At 44.7% G+C, this 18,954-nt stretch overlaps 1 protein-coding gene across 6 annotated transcripts in view; it reads right to left on the bottom strand.

Moving 5' to 3' along the window:
- Positions 1-7,185: 7,185 nt before the first annotated feature.
- The window catches only part of SIPA1L3 (signal induced proliferation associated 1 like 3), a 140,932-nt gene continuing 129,163 nt past the window's right edge, over positions 7,186-18,954 (bottom strand). For 5 of the 6 annotated variants that reach the window (XM_069943510.1, XM_069943509.1, XM_069943508.1 and 2 more), the window contains 7 exons: positions 17,122-17,310; positions 14,196-14,361; positions 11,697-11,889; positions 11,112-11,249; positions 10,675-10,795; positions 9,222-9,303; positions 7,186-8,849 (listed from right to left, as the gene is read on the bottom strand). In XM_069943510.1, the coding sequence (XP_069799611.1) occupies positions 8,700-8,849; positions 9,222-9,303; positions 10,675-10,795; positions 11,112-11,249; positions 11,697-11,889; positions 14,196-14,361; positions 17,122-17,310 (1,039 nt within the window). In that variant the 3' untranslated portion in view covers positions 7,186-8,699. The remainder of the gene's footprint in view (positions 8,850-9,221; positions 9,304-10,674; positions 10,796-11,111; positions 11,250-11,696; positions 11,890-14,195; positions 14,362-17,121; positions 17,311-18,954) is intronic. The other variant, XM_069943513.1, reaches the window with a different exon arrangement.

Below are 18,954 nucleotides of genomic sequence, written 5' to 3'. Positions count from 1 at the left end.
ACACCTTATTTCATATCATACGTCATGGTGTTTGTTCAAGTAAAAAGTGTCTTTTTATCAACTGCAGATTGTATTAAGTGGGCGTGGCCTTGCGGTATTACCGCCACTTAGCCCCACCCACAGCGGCATCGTTGGTCCTGCCCCCTTGACACCCATTGGTTGGCCGACGTAAAGGGGGTGGGGTCTAGACCTTTCCGCCAGCCTGTTCCAATGGCCAACGAGAGGGCAAGGCCAACTGTGGCATTGTGGGCAGGGCTAAGTGGCGCTAATGCCACTTAACACAATCTGCAGTTGATAAAAGATCACTTTTTACTTGAACAAGCACCATGACGTATGATATAAAATAAGGTATGAAAACCGCTAAATTTACCCTTTACACCTGTGTAGAGAAATCAGAATGCAAAAAGGAGGTGACAGTGTAACTTTAAGGAGTCCAGTGGGCGGTGTCACTCAATGGACTGGACTCATCAGAAACATCAGAGATTTCAATCAATAATTTTAAAGTTATATTAAATCTTTTCCCATAAAGGTATAAATTAATCTGCTCAGTTTTCCTGCTCTATAACATGATGCCAATAGCTCAAGTAGCATATTGATAATGATTGGTTCCCTTTTAAGTGTAGGCCTTCAATATAGGAGCATCTCTTCCACCCAGAAGTATTGATGGGTCACTTCCTGTGTTACCTATATTAGGCCTCTCTCATATGTCCATATAACAGATGCAACACATCTGCACCCCCTGTGGCTCATGTAGACCAAACTTAAAGGGTCACAGTCATTTTAACCCCTTCAAGACCAAGCCTATTTGCACCTAAAAGACCAGGCTAATTTTTCACAATCTGACCTGTCTCACTTTATGCGCTTATAGCTCAGTGATGCTTTAACGTATGCTAGCGATTCTGAGATAGTTTTTTCGTCACATATGGCACTTTATATTAGTGGCAAAATTTGGTCACTACTTTGTGTGTTTTTTGTGAAAAACATCAAAATATCATGAAAAATTGAAAAAATTAGCATTTTATGAACTTTGAAATTATCTGCTTCTAAAAAAAAGAAAGTTGTATTACATAAATTAGTTACTAAGTCACATTACCAATATGTCCTCTTTATTCTGGCTTCATTTCATAAACATATTTTACTTTTTTAGGGTGTTACGGGGCTTAGAAATTTATCAGCAAATTACCACATTTTCGTGACAGTTTCCAAAACTGATTTTTTAAGGGACCAGTTCTTATTTTAAGTTGATTTAGGAGGTTTGTATACTGGAAACCCCCATAAGTGACCCCATTTTGGAAACTAGACACCTTAAAGAATTAATCTAGGGGTATAATGAGCATTTTAACCCTACAGGGGCTGGAGGAAAGTATTCACCATTAGGCCGTAAAAAAATGAAAAATTAAAATTTTCCAATAATATATACATTTAGATTAAAGTTTCTCATTTTCAAAAGGAACATGAGAGAAAAAGCACCCCAAAATTTGTAACACGGGTTCTCTTGAGTACTACGGTACCCCATATGTGGGCGTAAACCACTGCATGGGCACACAGCGGGGCTCAGAAGGGAAGGAGCGCCAATTAGCTTTTCCATTGCAGATTTTGCTGAAGAAGTTTCCGAGCGCCAGGTGCATTTGCAGAGCCCCTGTAGTGTCAGCAGAGAGAAAAAAACCCATAAGTCACCCCATTTTGGAAAGTACACCCCTCAAAGAATTCATCTTCGGGTAGGATGAGCAATTTGACCCCACAGGTGTTAGAGGAAAGTATTCAAAATTAGACAGTAAAAATGAAAAACTCTAATTTTTTCCAATAATATGTTCGTTTAGTTTGAAATTTTTCAATTTCACGAGGAAAAAGAGAAAAAAAGTACCCCAAAATTTGTAACGCAGGTTCTCCTGAGTAAAAAGGTACCTCATATGTGAGCATAAACCACTGCATGGGCACACAGCAGGGCTCAGAAGGAAAGGAGCGCCAATTAGCTTTTTCAATGCAGATTTTGCTGAAAAAGTTTCTGAGCGCCAGGTGTGTTTGCAGAGCCCCTGTTGTGCCAGCGGAGTAAAATCTCGCCATAAGTCACCCCATTTTGGAAAGTGCACCCCTCAAAGAATTCATTTTGGGGTGTGGTGAGCATTTTGACCCCACAGGTATTAGAGGAAAGTATTCAAAAGTAGACAGTAAAAATGAAAAACTCAAATTTTTCCAATAATATGTTCCTTTAGTTTGAAATTTCTCAATTTCACGAGGAACAAGAGAAAAAAAGTACCCCAAAATTTGTAACGCAGGTTCTCCTGAGTAAAAAGGTACCTCATATGTCGGCATAAACCACTGTATGGGCACACATCAGGGCTCAGAAGGGAAGGAGCGCCAATTAGCTTTTTCAATGCAGATTTTGCTGAAAAAGTTTCTGAGCGCCAGGTGTGTTTGCAGAGCCCCTGTAGTGCCAGCGGAGTAAAATCTCGCCATAAGTCACCCCATTTTGGAAAGTGCACCCCTCAAAGAATTCATTTTGGGGTGTGGTGAGCATTTTGACCCCACAGGTATTAGAGGAAAGTATTCAAAAGTAGACAGTAAAAATGAAAAACTCGAATTTTTCCAATAATATGTTCCTTTAGTTTGAAATTTCTCAATTTCACGAGGAACAGGAGAGAAAATTCACCCCAAAATATGTAACGCAGGTTCTCCTGAGTAGAACGGTACCCCACATGTGGGCATTAACCACTGTATGGGCACACAGCAGGGCTCAGAAGGGAAGGAGCGCCAATTTGCTGGAGCAAAACCGCAGCTAGTAACAGTTATTAGAATAGCGCAGTTACTAAAATACAATAAAAAAAAATTAGATTACAGGTAATGTGGGGTGGTTACGGACAGTCTGGGGTGGTTACGGGTAATCTAGAGGTGGTTACGGGCAGTCTGAGGTGGTTACGGGCAGTCTAAGGTGGTTACGGGCAGTCTGGGGTGGTTACGGGCAATCTGGGGTGGTTACGGTCAACATGGGGTGGTCACAGGCAACCTGCTGTGGTTACGACAACCTGGGGTGGTTACAGGCAACCTGGTGTGGTTAGAGGCAACCTGGGGTGGTTACGGGCAACGTGGGGTGAATACGGACAACCTGCTGTGGTTACAGACAATCTGGTATGGTTACAGGCAACCTGCTGTGGTTACGGACAATCTGGGGTGGTTACGGACAATCTGGGGTGGTTACGGGCAACCTGGGGTGGTTACGGGCAACCTGGGGTGGTTACGGGCAACCTGCTGTGGTTACAGACAATCTAGGGTGGTTACAGGCAACCTGCTGTGGTTACGGGCAACGTGGGGTGGTTACGGACAATCTGGGGTGGTTACGGACAATCTGGGGTGGTTACAGACAATCTGGGGTGGTTACAGACAATCTGGGGTGGTTACAGGCAACCTGCTGTGGTTACGGATAAACTGAAGTGCTAATAGGTAATCTGAGGTGGGTACCTGTAATCTGGCGTGGTTACGGGCAATCTGGAGGGGGTCACTGGCAATTTGGGGTGGTTAGAGGCAAGGTGCGGTGTTCAGAGGCAAGGTGCGGTGGTCAGATGCAAGGTGCGGTGGTCATAGGCGACGTGCGGTGGTCATAGGCGACGTGCGGTGGTCATAGGCGACGTGCGGTGGTCATAGGCGACGTGCGGTGGTCATAGGCGACGTGCGGTGGTCATAGGCGACGTGCGGTGGTCATAGGCGACGTGCGGTGGTCATAGGCGACGTGCGGTGGTCATAGGCGACGTGCGGTGGTCATAGGCGACGTGCGGTGGTCATAGGCGACGTGCGGTGGTCAGAGGCGACGTGCGGTGGTCAGAGGCGACGTGCGGTGGTCAGAGGCGACGTGCGGTGGTCAGAGGCGACGTGCGGTGGTCAGAGGCAACCTGTGGTGGTTGCGTGCAATCTGGGGGGTTACATGTAATCTGGCATGATTACGGGCAACCTGGGGTGGTTACGGGCAACCTGGGGGGGTTACAGACAATCTAGAATTGTTACGGATAGAGTGAAGTGCTTATAGCTAATCTGGGGTGGTTACATGTAATTTGGAATGGTTACAGGCAATCTGAGGTGATTACGGACAATCTGGAGGGGTCACGGGCAACGTGCGGTGGTTACGGGCAACGTGCGGTGGTTACGGGTAATCTGGGGGGTTACGTGCAATCTGACGTGATTACGGACAACCTGGGGTGGTTATGGGCAACGTGCGGTGGTTACAGGCAACCTTCGGTGGTTACGGGTAATCTGGGGGGGGTTAGGGGTAATTTGGGAGTAAACTGCAATTATTACTATAATAAAAAGTGTGTGTTTTATTTTTTTGTATGTTTGTCACTTTTTGTACTTTATACATTCATGTTCACTGTATTACTATGATTACTGTGATATTTTCTATCACAGTAATCATAGTTCAGTGACAGAGACCAAATTGGTCTCTGTCACTTTAAATTTTCAGAGCTTGGCTGGTTGTGGAGCGCATGCGCACTTCATAACCAGCCAGGACACGGAAGAGGAAGGAGCTCCAGGAGCAGGTGAGTATATGGGGTAGGGGAGGGTGACTCAGGGACGGGGGTGACTGGGGGGGTGGGGGGCGACTTGGGGGGTGGGGGGGACATCACTTTTTATCCCCTGTCACCAATCATTCATGGTGACAGGGGATAAAAAGTGCCGGCGGCACATGGCACAAGCGATCAGCGGTATATAGTATATACCGCTGATCGCTTGTACCGGGACCCCACAGGGGGGGTCCCGATGACTGCCCCATGCTCTCCGCTACCTCCGGTGGCGGAGAGCATGGGGCTTTCATTCATTTTTCTTTTTTGATCACTGTGAACAGACATTAGTCTGTTCACAGTGATCGCGGCGGCCATCTTGGATCCGATGGCCGCCGCGGGAGGTGGGGTTAGTGACTGGGGCACTAGGGGGCTGATCTGGGGGCTGATTTTTACTTATTTCATCTCCCCCCACCGTGGATTCACGGTGGGGGGGGAGATGAAATACAGCGGCGGCACCGGCCCATTAGTGACCGCCGTTTCGGCGGTCACTAAGGGGTTAATGGGGGTCAGCTGCGGAATCGCAGCTGATCCTCATTATCTCCGGTGCTGTACACAGATGAGAGCGGAATCGCTGTCCCTGCAGCGATCCCGTTCTCATCACAAAGCCCCCTCAAGTCAGGAACGTATATGTACATTCCTACTGCACGGGGCATGTGCAATAGGAACGTATATATACAGATGGCTGACGTGAAGGGGTTAAACAATTTCCCTCCATGTGATAACACATGGGATTTTTAAAGTGTTTGTCATTTAATTTACAAAGAAATACTCCCTATCCCAGAAAGCGCTAAAGTCTTGGCCACTAGTTGTCTCACTCAGTCTCTAGTAACAGACAGACCAGAAAAGAACAAAGTGGGTGGGGCTTAACATGTGCTATGTGCAGGTGAAGAGAAGAACAAGGCTTTCTGCTTCCTCCATAAGGTCCTCACTTGTCACTGAATAAAGGCTTTCCTCCCATCACATAGAACCAGACATAACACAATGTAAGAAGAAAACCTTCAAAACCTCTCAGCTGGGGGCAGATTTCAATTCCTTTTGTTGTGAGTGATGAACCGATTATAGCTACCTATTAATACAGAAGTTACTATGGCCCACGCTATCTTCCTCCTCAACAATGAATAGTAAGGAAGATTGTGCTGGACGTAGTGTAGTGATGTCATTGGCCAACACAACACATTTAGATTTTTCCTATAAAGACCCTATGAGACCCCATCACCCTTATGTATCATCAAGAATGACGTCATCAAGTATGACATTTGGGCGTGGATAGGGGTAACAGAACATGTTAGGTGGTGACCTCCCTGCTATTCTGAGGATATGGATTTTCTGCCTGCTAAGAAGAGCTCTAAATTGCGCAGATCAGGCTGTATCCTAGATATATTTACCTACCCCATAAACAGCACATTAGTTGAGTACAGTGCAGAACACACCTCGTTCTATCTCACCTGCCATCAACATATGGGACAAGTCACTAGTGATTGGCTTTGCATTAATCATATCTGAAAAAATGGAGTTATATTTCTCTAATCCTGGATTATGCTGGAAAAACACATCAAAATCAGCACCAAAAGCCATACTCTGATTATCAGGTGGATTCTTCAGCATGCTTTTTTTGCATGTAAGTATGCTCCTAGGGTGCGTTCACACATACAGGATCTATAGCAGATTTGAAGCAACAGATTTGCTTTCAATTTGCAACTTTAAATCTGCTGCGGATCCTGAATGTGTGAACGCACCCTTAAAGAAGAAACTCACTTAGGATAAACCTTTTTTTTTGTAATCTAGGTGGTATTCCAGCAAGAAGTGGTTAATGTGCCTGTGCTGCCACCAGAGGGGGAATAAAGTATTACACTGTTTAATATAAAAACAACAGGCTGTCCCCATAACACACTTATGCTCTAGCTGCTCTTGTTAATAAATGATGATCCTGTATATCCCAAATGTAAAGTTTTTAGTACAATTGACAATTACTCTCACAAGGCTCATAATAAACTGGGACAGAATGCTCAGGTTCACACCTAGGGGAACTGAACAGTGGGAGCTGCACCCTTGATGGTGCATAAACTACAATTGCTTGGTAAGCCCAGCAGTTAGCTTATCAACCAGCTGGCTTTTAACTCTGTGTCCCTCCTCCTTGGGTACCTGGAAAAGCTGGAGCCAGTCCTGGGAAACTGGGAGACGTTTACCAGGACTGGATCCAGCTTTCCCAGGCACCTGGAGAGGAGTGACACAGAGTGAAAAGGCAGCAGCAGGCTGATAAGTATTGTAAAATTCTCTCATCTCTAGTTACCACTATTCAGTTCTCAATAGAGTCATGATGACCACCCAGTTGACAGTCCCATTATCATTGGTGGGGATGCTAATACCACCCCCACCAATCAATAGCAGACAGTCATTAGAGAAGGTTCGGATATAGTGTAGACTTACAGGATATTATGTGACTACGTCGTAATATTAATTTGTGCATAGAAAGGTTCACATGGGTGTATTATATTCCCTAGCACACCTCTATTGGATGCCTTTAGCAGAGCTACCTGACATTGTGCTGTACTGACAATGGTTTATAGATAGAGCCCACTGTGACAGTACAGTTTCCCTCATCCACCCTGAAAGAACTCAATGACGACACCATGGAAAGTGTAGATCAGTTTATACAAATAAAACCGTATACAACTCTCAGTCTGGCAGCCCTCATTTAGAAAATAATTTGAGTCCTTTAAGTTGTTCCAAACCATCATGCGTTTCACACGACATTACAGTATATCGTACAGCATGGCAAGAAGGCATGAAGGTCGGTGAGGTCCAGCAGCGAATGTCATCCATCTTCATAGCATGTGGAGACAGATAAGGTTCAAGATGGCAGCTTCACAAAGGATCAATATGGCTGCTCAAGCTTGATGAAGAGTTCTTGTGAGACCTGATAGTTGGAGGATGGCTGGTGGTGGAGGAGGCTATCTACAGGGATGGGGAACCTTAGATGAATGAAAAGCTAAAAGGGGAAATTCAAGACGACTGGAAGGAAAAAGTGCATCGTATTCCAGGCTGATAGGTCGGTTGTATAGTCTGTATAATAAATCGCTGCTTAAAAATAGAATGTGTTTAGGCTTCCTGTGATTTCACACATAGAAAAATGGCAAAAGCAAATCCTAAAGTTCAAGTATAAATAATCTCCTTTACTCTTACATTAAGCATTTACACTGTGTAGAAGGTATCTGTATGTAAACTTGCAAACTTTGCAGATTTCCGCAAAGTCAATTCAAGTGAACCAGTCATGAGACAGGAGCGCGACGACCCGGGACACATACATGATGTCCATAAAGTGCACCCCTTCCCGTGATAAGATCCACTGCATCAGCTGTCTAGGAGAACAGGACAGTAGGGCAGTGCCACATGTGCTGTCTAGTTCAGCTGGATAGCCAATACAGGTAAAGTCTGGGTCAGCATGCCGTGGTTAACCCTTTACTGTGCACCTGAACCGTGACTGTCTCACTTTAAGAGATTACTAGTCAACTATAAGATGTAACTCAGAATTGTCAGTTGTTCCCATTAAACAAAAAGAGATGATTTATGTACACGTCATATTAACAAAATATACACGGAAATATCCTGTTTCCAGTCAGACTGGCGTCATATTAAAATAAATTTGTATGAAACTTTAACATTACTTAAGGGTTCATCCAAAGACCTTTTCCCCAATATATAACTTTTTTTTCCTATACAATTTAAATATATTTATATATATATAACATTACTTTCCAGAAAGTTTGAGATGCATTATTTTGCGCTACGTCTGCCTGCGAATCTGTCCATTTTTGCATAATTCCTGACGGAAGTTTGTGCAGACAATATGGCCAAAAAAATACATCCCTCCTCCTCAACTTTCTAATTTATACAAATCTACAAAAAAAAAGGAGGAAAATGTTTCTGTACATGAAAAGAAAAAAACATGAAAAGAAAAAAAAATATATATATATATATAGTAATGGACAATGGAGAAAACGTGCATCCATCATGATAAGAAGTAACAAAAAAGTTATTCCAGTCCTACAGTGCAGGGCACTTTAAGAGGAGAGACCACCTCCTTTGGTGGGATGTACCATATTGTATCCCCCCCCCCACCCGGTGAGGGGTCAGTCACCCCTGGGGACCTCAATGATCCTTTTTATCCACATTATTATTAATGATCTCTGCAAATTTCCTCAGCTGCTCGCTGGCCGAGTGCGATTCTGCCTGAAGCCGCTGATTGTTCTGCCGGAGACTCGCCACTTCTACCTGCAACATCTCTTTGTCCAGTTTTTCCTGCAGGAACACAAGATGGAAGGAGGAATCATGGAGAGGCAAAAATAATAGTGCGCCTGACTGGGACTCCTATGCATTCACCCCTGTTCTGATATGTACTGTGCAAAAATAATAGACAAGAGCCTGAGTAATAAGACTTCTGGGAATGCTGGCTTTATGTTCTGTAGAATTGATGCTGATGAACAACATTTACCATCTGGCCCTCAGTAACGTATAGGAATTCATTATATGGAGTAAAATATTGCACTGTCAGGTTAGGATTAGGTGGAGAAAAGTGCGGGCTTTACAACAAGTCATTACCAAACTATAACCAAGTAATGGCCCGGCTGAGTGCCATCATTAAAGGAAAGCGGCGGCCCGGCTTATCATTACCTTTTGAAGATCTGTGTGGAGCTGTTTCAACATGACCTCCAGTTGCAGAACCTTCCCGGTGAGGTCAGGAATCACTTCATCACTAGAAAGAACACAATATAACATGGAATTAGCTCCGGCCAGACTGTTCAGTGAACTGACCTACATACAGTGCATTGCAGAAATGAGCTACAAATGTACCAGGCCCGGTCCTTGGGGATCGCTCTAAGCATATGAGCACTGGGATTTATTTGTAATGAAGGGATATTAATGGCTGATGAGACCGGAGCTTAGACCCAGCTGAAAACAGTTCTTGATCTGTCATAGTCAGTAAAATAGATCATTTGTCCAAATTTTATCATATCTGTTCTTGGGGCAAGAGAAAACTAATATGGCGTCTGTTGGGGATATATACATATATACACACACATATATATATATATATATATATATATATATATATATACACACACTCACCGGCCACTTTATTAGGTACACCTGTCCAACTGCACGTTACCACTTAATTTCTAATCAGCCAATCACATGGCGGCAAGTAGACACGGTCAAGACAATCTCCTGCAGTTCAAACCGAGCATCAGTATGGGGAAGAAAGGTGATTTGAGTGCCTTTGAACGTGGCATGGTTGTTGGTGCCAGAAGGGCTGGTCTGAGTATTTCAGAAACTGCTGATCTACTGGGATTTTCACGCACAACCATCTCTAGGGTTTACAGAGAATGGTCCGAAAAAGAAAAAACATCCAGTGAGCGGCGGTTCTGTGGGCGGAAATGCCTTGTTGATGCCAGAGGTCAGAGGAGAATGGGCAGACTGGTTCGAGCTGATAGAAAGGCAACAGTGACTCAAATAGCCAACCGTTACAACCAAGGTAGGCCGAAGAGCATCTCTGAACGCACAGTACGTCCAACTTTGAGGCAGATGGGCTACAGCAGCAGAAGACCACCCGTTACTAGCATGGTGTACCTAATAAAGTGGCCGGTGAGTGTATATATATATATATATCTCCAGCAGACGCCATATTGTCTTTCCTGTGTGTATATATATATATATATATATATATATATATATATATAGACATACACACACACACACACATCCCCTCCCCCTTCTAAATTCTGATAAATATCAGGAAAGACATCAGGCAAACAACCCTACTAACACAACACATATGGATATGACAGAGGGAGGGTCCACCATTTAGGATCCCTTCCTCTAAGGGCCGCTCACACACATCAGCTTTCATTTGGCAGAACCAGACGGTTGAGGCATTACATGGCCGTCCATTCAGTTCTAATGTAATACTTTATTTATGACCACATGCCGCTTCCCCTGTTGAGCACATATGATCACCCGGCAGGTTTTTCTCTGAGAGTGTTTTCCTGTGATTGGGCTTATGTGTATAGCTTTGAGAGAGAAAAGAAATCCCAAAACACAGAAGAGAGGAGCAGCGTCTCCCTACCTAGAGGTGGGGGTGGTGCGCGGCGTGTGCTGCCTCTCCAGGCTGAGGTGTGCTGTGCCACCACTCTGCACAGGACTCAACGCTGTTTCGTTCAGAGAGAAAAGTGAGGCGGCTCTCTGCACTGTAAAGGAAGATCAGCACAGGGTTATTATACAGGTCACACACTGGCACTGCCAACACAACAGATACATAGGTCTTTTTAGTTCATCCTTTCTTATGCGTTCCATCTCACATAATAGATGGCTGGATTTCTACTTACTATATAGACAAGCAGATAACCTGACCCATACAACTGGCCATAGAAGGGCAACAGCCAACGCCATCCAAAGATGCCCCATTTAACTCAAAGAAAAATCTGATCTCCAGTTTTAATGCTTGCACTTGACTAACAACCACCTGACACTAGTCTTCCAGGTAGCACTTAGCACACATCTTACCTTCGTAAGCTTTTGCTGCACTGACAAGACTGGACCACTCTAGGCCTGAAGCAGTGTCTGGCAGCGGCATCATGCCCGGGTCTACATGCCTTGAATCCCGAACCTCTGTAAGTGACAGCTCGGAAGACGAGATGGTGGCTGCGAAGAATAGACAACAATAAGGGATGGTTACTCAGCCATGTATTTCTTCGTATTTTGCTTACATTTCTTCACTAAATGATTGCGTAGAACATGCGTGTCAAACTCGTGGCCCTCCAGCTGTTGCTGAACTACAGTTCCCATCATGCCTGGGCAGTCAAAGCCAAAGCTTTACCTGTCCAGGCATGATGGGAATTATAATTTTGCAACAGCTGGAGGGCCGAAGTTTGACATCTGTGGTGTAGAATACCCTGAAAATATTAGGTCGGGCAACCAAATACCCCAACGACTATACCAAAGGTAATATCTCTGCTCCATATGACTACATACATTGGGCAGAATGGCTAATGCAGTCCCAACACCATGCATCAGTACAGATCTGTTCCATCGATGTATCATGGAGGAAAACAATACACGTGTATATATGTTACACTTCTCTATGCTCACCGGATTTCTCTGGCATACCAGGCTGGTGCTGGCGGCGAACAGGGAGAGTACTGGATGGGTATGGGTTGGGATAAAAGCCATCACTGCTCCTAGAGGAGGAGTCGGCTGACGGGGAGCAGGCGAAACCTGCGTCTCGGCGTCCGCTGCACAGGCTCTCATCGGAAAGTGTTCTTTGCAGGGTTTTCTGAGGAGACTGAAGGAATAAAGTTTACAGCATTAGAAAGTGTTTGAAGGATTTGTGGATTGAGCACAGCATGCTTCCTGGTATTATCCTCTACACAATGTACGGTAAGGTATATGGGCTGAGCAGGACAGGAAGAGATTACATGTATGGAGCCCATCCAGTGCGGCTGGACGGAGATTGCAGCTAGCTAGGATATGAAGCACGCTACCCAGCAATATCTAGAGATTGGTCGGGGTCTGAATTTTACCCATGATATCAGTAATAGTTTCTGCCATCAGGAAAACACACAGCATGACACCTATACTGTAGCGTTGTCTCTCTGTACCGACAGAATGACATCAGCTCTTCTGCTTCCATTCACACTTGTAAATGTTAATACGAGTAAATGTTGTTTAGTCCACAGACAACCCCTGTAACATGGAAGATGGCTCCAGAGACCTTCAGCAAACAGCGAATGTTGCCTTTGGCTACAGGTAAAAAGTAGGAGTACATGCAGCCAGTCAAGTCAATGGCGGTTCATGTAAGGATGAGTTGGTGTGACAGGGCAGGAGTCATTGCCTGTTAGCAGGTCTACGCTCTGGCTCGTAGTAGGGGCCCTAAGCGTCCAATATAGAAGCATTGGTAGGATATGTTCGTGCGTAGCATAGTCACTGACATTTCATACAAGGAAACCCACAGCATAGCATCAGTAAGTGTCTCTGCACCTAATGCTGAGGATGTAAGGAGGAGGACTGCCATAGCAGATTTTATGTGGTGTTCAATGACTGAAGAAGAATAAGGTGGACATTGAAACCTGCTCCAGTGTGAAGACCACAGCGTATACTCTCCATGTCAACATCCTCTTTAAAAAGTCCATGTCATTTGCAGAAACTATGACATACCAAGGCAACATTTCAAAAGTTTTGATCAGTCAAGAGTCTGGGAGAACTGATGACTGTCATGTTCTACAACAAGCTGGGAGAAGCGCACAACTGTGCTCTTCACTGTAAGGGCCCCAAGCACACAGAGCAAAAGAGGCGGGAATTCCAAATCGGAGCCCGCGCAGTTGACGACTCTTGAAATTCTGCCTGTCCCATTGATCCGATGGGATTTCCTGTGTGCCTCCCGTAAAAGAATGGACATGTGTATTCTTTGAGGAGAGAGCGGAGATGCATGAGAAATCCCATTGAATCAATGGGACAGGCAGAATTTTAGGCGGCGTCCGCGTTGCGGGCTCAGATTGTAATTTCCGCTGTGTGTACGAGCCCTAAGAGTAGTGTTACATGGGACGATTTTTCGGTGATGAGCGATAAACGATCTCAAATGACCGCTATGGCAAATGATCTTAAATCGTTCACCCTTTTACACAGGACAATGATCGTAATGACGTGTTATTACACCGAACGGTGTTCAAACGATTTGTGAACGATCAATGAAGAAAATAAGTCCAGATTCTATGAAACTATCAAAGATTATTGTTTAAACGGAACAATTATCGTTTAAAACCGAACAATTTTTCAAACGATAATCATCCCGTGTAATAAAGCCCAAGTCTGTGGAGCCATAGAGTGAAGCGTACAGTCATGTACCTCACCAAGCTCATTCTAGGAATTGGTGGGAGTCTGAACAACCAAACCCAATCTATCAAAACTTTAAAAAAAAATTTAAGTTTTTGCAGATGACAGGGTCATCAGATGTCATTGATCTTGATACCCCAGATACACAGAATACATGGGGGGAGATTTATCAAACATGGTGTAAAGTGAAACTGGCTCAGTTGCCCCTAGCAACCAATCAGATTCCACTTTTCATTCCTCACAGACTCTAGAAAATGAAAGGTGGAATCTGATTGGTTGCTAGGGGCAACTGAGCCAGTTTCACTCTACACCATGTTTGATAAATCTCCCCCATGGTATGTATTACCGCGGAAAGAATTCGCCCTGCAAACACAAAGTGCCCATAAACTTTCACTGTGCAGCTATAGATATATGTACCGCTTGTCAGGAACTTGTGCGTTTTATACAACTGTGCACATTGGCGTCTGAAATCTGACACCTACCTGATGTCTCATTGGGGGGGGGGGTGGGGGGGGGGGTGGATGGAGAAAAAAAGGTGATCAGAAAGTAAATGGAAAAGAACAGGACCTATATAGGTAGATAAGAGGGCACTGAGAGGTGGCCCAGAGCACCATAGTGGGACAAAAGACGCCAGTAAAAGTAGAACTAGAAGGGTCAATGACAAAGGCTCCAACACAAACACATAAGTGACACTACAAAGGGCAGAGCAGACGGTGTCGGGGCTGTGATCTTCCAGGGCAGGGACATCTGTCATCTCACCATGCAGTCCTGCTCCTGCTCTGGCCCCAGATTGTCCATAATAATCAGCCTCTTCAGATCATCCTCAATGGTAGACTTGTAATTCTTGCGAGGCGATCGGAGGTCTCGCAGGGAGGCCCGCAGCCTGGGCTGGCCAAACACGTTCTTTGTGTTCGGATCTACTTGTCTAAAGAAAGAAAAGAAAGAGTTAAAATTCACAGCCCCCCAAGTCCCATCCCCAGCACACTTTACACACTGTATACGGTATATACAGGCTGCCGTGTTTCTGCATACACACAACAGATGTTCACGTAATCCTCCCTCTCCAGCATTTTTGTCTCTTACCGCTGACCTAAATACTTCAGACAATGGGGAGAACCCCGGGCTCCAAACGTCTCATCACGTGACCCTACAAGTGCTACCACACCAGTGGCTGGCTATTTAAAGTGACATTACACTTTAGGGGCAAGCTTAGCTGGTTGTGTGTAGGAGCGTAAGACCAAGGCACTAATGTGTTTCTATTTCTTGCCAACAAGAGAAAAAAAGGGAATTACTGATTGTTTTCTATGTGGTCTCCTGTTCAGAACAGCGAGAAGCACTAAATTATTTTTAGGGCATGTTCACACAGGGTGCATTAGCTGCAGACTTTCCTTAAAGGGGAAACTCCGCACTAAATCTATGGCATTTCTGTAGTATAAACTGACATACTGAGCATTGAAAACCGCACTGCAGGTCAACTTGGGTGTTTATACAAATCTCATCCACTTTGCTTCAACTGTGATTTAGTGCAGATCCACAGCATACGTCTGTGTGAACATAGCCTTATACTAACAGGTCTGAATAGATATGCTTGTAATGAGGGAATATTCTGTTCTTGTGACCATTTTGTTGCTCAAGCAACAGGGGACAAAGCTTAGGGTCCTATTACACAGAGCGATTTCTAACGATAAACGATCGCAAACGAGATTGTTTATCGTTAACGTGAAATCGTTCACCATATTACACAGAACGATGGTCGTTAGTTACGATTGTTACTATGATCGTTATTGCGATTACTACGATCGTTTACTCCTCCTGATCCCAGCATAACAATGAACAATGGGCAATGCGGAACTTGAGTGAACGAATGTGGGATTACAGCGAACGATTAACAATAATTTTAGGTTCAGATCTAAATCAACGATCAACGACATATGAACGAATTTTCGATTGTTGCCTGCAATTACACAGAACAATTATCGTTTACATTCAAACAATATAACGACTTTTCGCACGATAATCGTCCCGTGTAATAGGACCCTTACACTACACTGTGCACAGATCGGGGATAAAGTTTACACTAGACTGTGCACAGACCGGGACAACATTTACAATAGACTGTTCCCATCTGTAGCCATGGTATGGACAGCAAAAGTTAAAACACAAAGTTGGAATACAAATATCAAACTGTATAGTATCTGTACTGTATTGTGTACTATTCTTGTGAAAGAAACTAAAAAAAAAAAAGACATGGCACACAGCAAGGTAAACTACAATATACAGCACAGTAACCTGGTGACATGACTAAAGCTGGCTATACAGTTAGATCCTGTGACCCTGTTAGATCCATGTGATTTGTAACATATTTGTTAATCACTTCCTCAATGCCTGTTGCCAGGCCCAGTTTGTCTCTAGTAACAGAGACAACAAGCAGGAACACTGGAAGTGAGGGCGGGGCTTAGTACTGCTCTGTGCAGCAGCCGGGGGAGAGCATGAGCAGGCATGGCTTTGTGCATTCAGCAGAGACTCTCTTACCCTCCAAAGGATGGGCACTGTCTATGAAAGGTAGATCAAGGTTTCTCTCTCTCTCGTATCAGCAGCAGAAACCTCAGTACCCTTTCGTGCTGCTGCTATTTCTGTCCTTTCTTCTCACACAGCACCTTTCAAAGATTTATTAACACCTCCCTTGCAGCATATTATAAATCATCCCCCCAGCACAGCGTCAGCCTGTTCACTTCAGTGCACTTTTACCACCACTATGTCAAGGCATAGCAGAGACTGCTGTGTTGTGAATGACCAGACATGTAAGGCCCTATTCACACATCCTGTTCCTGTCCGCAATTGCGGATCCGCAATAATATAGGACCAATGTATTTCAATGGACCTATACACACATCCGTGTTGTGTACTGGGCTGCAATCCGTTCCGCAAAAAAAAAAGGACAGACCCTAGTACGGACAGTAACTGACACATCCAATACAACTCTATGGGGTCTGTATTTTACTGAAGCAATACGGATGCAATACGGACTGAATTTGCGGATTGTATACTGACTGAAATTTGCGGATTGGAAAAATATACTGACGTGTGAATAGACCCTAAAGGAGGAAGGAATTGTGTGAGTAAAAAAAAAAAAACAAAAAAACAAAAAACTCTGGTCCCGCCCCTGAAATGAAGAGCATTAACTAGTCAACTAGTAGTATTAAGGGTTAATCCAATAAACCTATGCAGATTCTTTCTTTTTTTTTAAATCTTTTAAAGCAACAGGTACACTTTACATAAAGACATGTATATAAACTCATGTTATCAATTATAAATCACAGAACATCAACACACAGACGTCATTACATCACATCCAGATAATGTTCAGACCCATGAGAAGGTTACAATGACTGGTGCCGACCACGGACCCTGCTCCAGCTGGCAGCAGTTTCAATCACTTTGCTTGCTGCTGACCAACCCTGAAAACCAGGTCCGTCAGCCGGCAATAGACGCTCCTGACACCCAAGGGAACATCACTGACTACATAGGGGGGGACTTTTTATGACTATGAGGGGGGGCTCTAATGAATGGGGTGGGCAGGTATCGGATGTGACTAGTGCATGTGTATACAACTACTATGAGAGGTAGAGGATATGATGTTTATGATGGGAAGCCCCAAATGCAGCATACATGGAGGTGCACTTACTTTTTGGGGTCTGTAAATGTGGTTGGCCTTTGTGGTGTTTCCTCTGGCTTTTTCCAGCCAGCTGGGATCTTATTCCTCACGTTCTGACGAGAGAAAAAAGATTTGGGCACAGAGCTGGACAGCTGGAAGGAGCTCGACTGTGACATCTGCTGGTTCCTGGAACCGTCTGGGGTTTTATACGTGTTGGATCTGCTTGCGCAAAGAATACATAGATGCCATTATTATTACCTTGGAGTCTAATTTCCTTCTATTATGGGCTACAAGTCTCGTAGATTTACTTCTCTATATCGAGAAACAAAAGTGAATTTTTTTTTTTACTTTCTTGGAAATACAGGGAACACATGACGTGTGATGTGAAATAAAAGCCTGATCATATGTCTGAGGGCGTTCACACATTCTGCAATGGGACAATTCAAATTCTTATAAGTGTGTATTCAGCCTCAGACACGCATACATCAGAGCATGGGATTACACAGGATACCTAGAGAACACTGTCAGAGGGCTGCTATCCTCTAAAGATGCAATATGGGATCTGCAATCCTCCACACTGTACAATACAGGATCTGATCCCCCCCACACTGTACAATACAGGATCTGATCTCCCCCACACTGTACAATACAGGATCTGATGTCCCCCACACTGTACAATACAGGATCTGATCTCCCCCCACACTGTACAATATAGGATCTGATCTCCACCACACTGTACAATACAGGATCTGATCTCCCCCACACTGTACAATACAGGATCTGATCCCCCCCATACTGTACAATACAGGATCTGATGTCCCCCACACTGTACAATATAGGATCTGATCTCCCGCACACTGTACAATACAGGATCTGATCTCCCCCACACTGTACAATACAGGATCTGCTCTCCTCCCACACTGTACAATACAGGATCTGATGTCCCCCCCATACTGTACAATACAGGATCTGATCCCCCCCCCCATACTGTACAATACAGGATCTGATCTCCCCCCACACTGTACAATACAGGATCTGATCTCCCCCCACACTGTACAATACAGGATCTGATCTCCACCACACTGTACAATACAGGATCTGATCTCCCCCACACTGTACAATACAGGATCTGATCCCCCCAATGTACAATACAGGATCTGATCCCCCCCCCCCAATGTACAATACAGGATCTGATCTCCCCCACACTGTACAATACAGGATCTGATCCCCCCAATGTACAATACAGGATCTGATCCCCCCCCCCCCAATGTACAATACAGGATCTGATCTCCCCCACACTGTACAATACAGGATCTGATCTCCCCCCACACTGTACAATACAGGATCTGATGTCCCCCATACTGTACAATACAGGATCTGATCCCCCCCACACTGTACAATACAGGATCTGATCTCCACACTGTACAATATAGGATCTGATCTCCCTCCACACTGTACAATACAGGATCTGATCTCCACACTGTACAATATAGGATCTGATCTCCCCCACACTGTACAATACAGGATCTGATCTCCCTCCACACTGTACAATACAGGATCTGATGTCCCCCACACTGTACAATACAGGATCTGATCTCCCCCACACTGTACAATACAGGATCTGATCCCCCCAATGTACAATACAGGATCTGACCCCCCCCCCAATGTACAATACAGGATCTGATCCCCCCAATGTACAATACAGGATCTGACCCCCCCCCCCCCCCAATGTACAATACAGGATCTGATCTCCCCCACACTGTACAATACAGGATCTGATCCCCCCCCCCCCAATGTACAATACAGGATCTGATCTCCCCCACACTGTACAATACAGGATCTGATCCCCCCCCCCCCCAATGT

The sequence above is a fragment of the Dendropsophus ebraccatus genome, chromosome 10, assembly GCF_027789765.1.
Source record: "Dendropsophus ebraccatus isolate aDenEbr1 chromosome 10, aDenEbr1.pat, whole genome shotgun sequence".
NCBI classification, from domain to species: domain Eukaryota; kingdom Metazoa; phylum Chordata; class Amphibia; order Anura; family Hylidae; genus Dendropsophus; species Dendropsophus ebraccatus.
The sequence above is the reverse complement of the archived record's forward strand: the minus strand, read 5'-3'. Positions and strand labels throughout refer to the sequence as shown.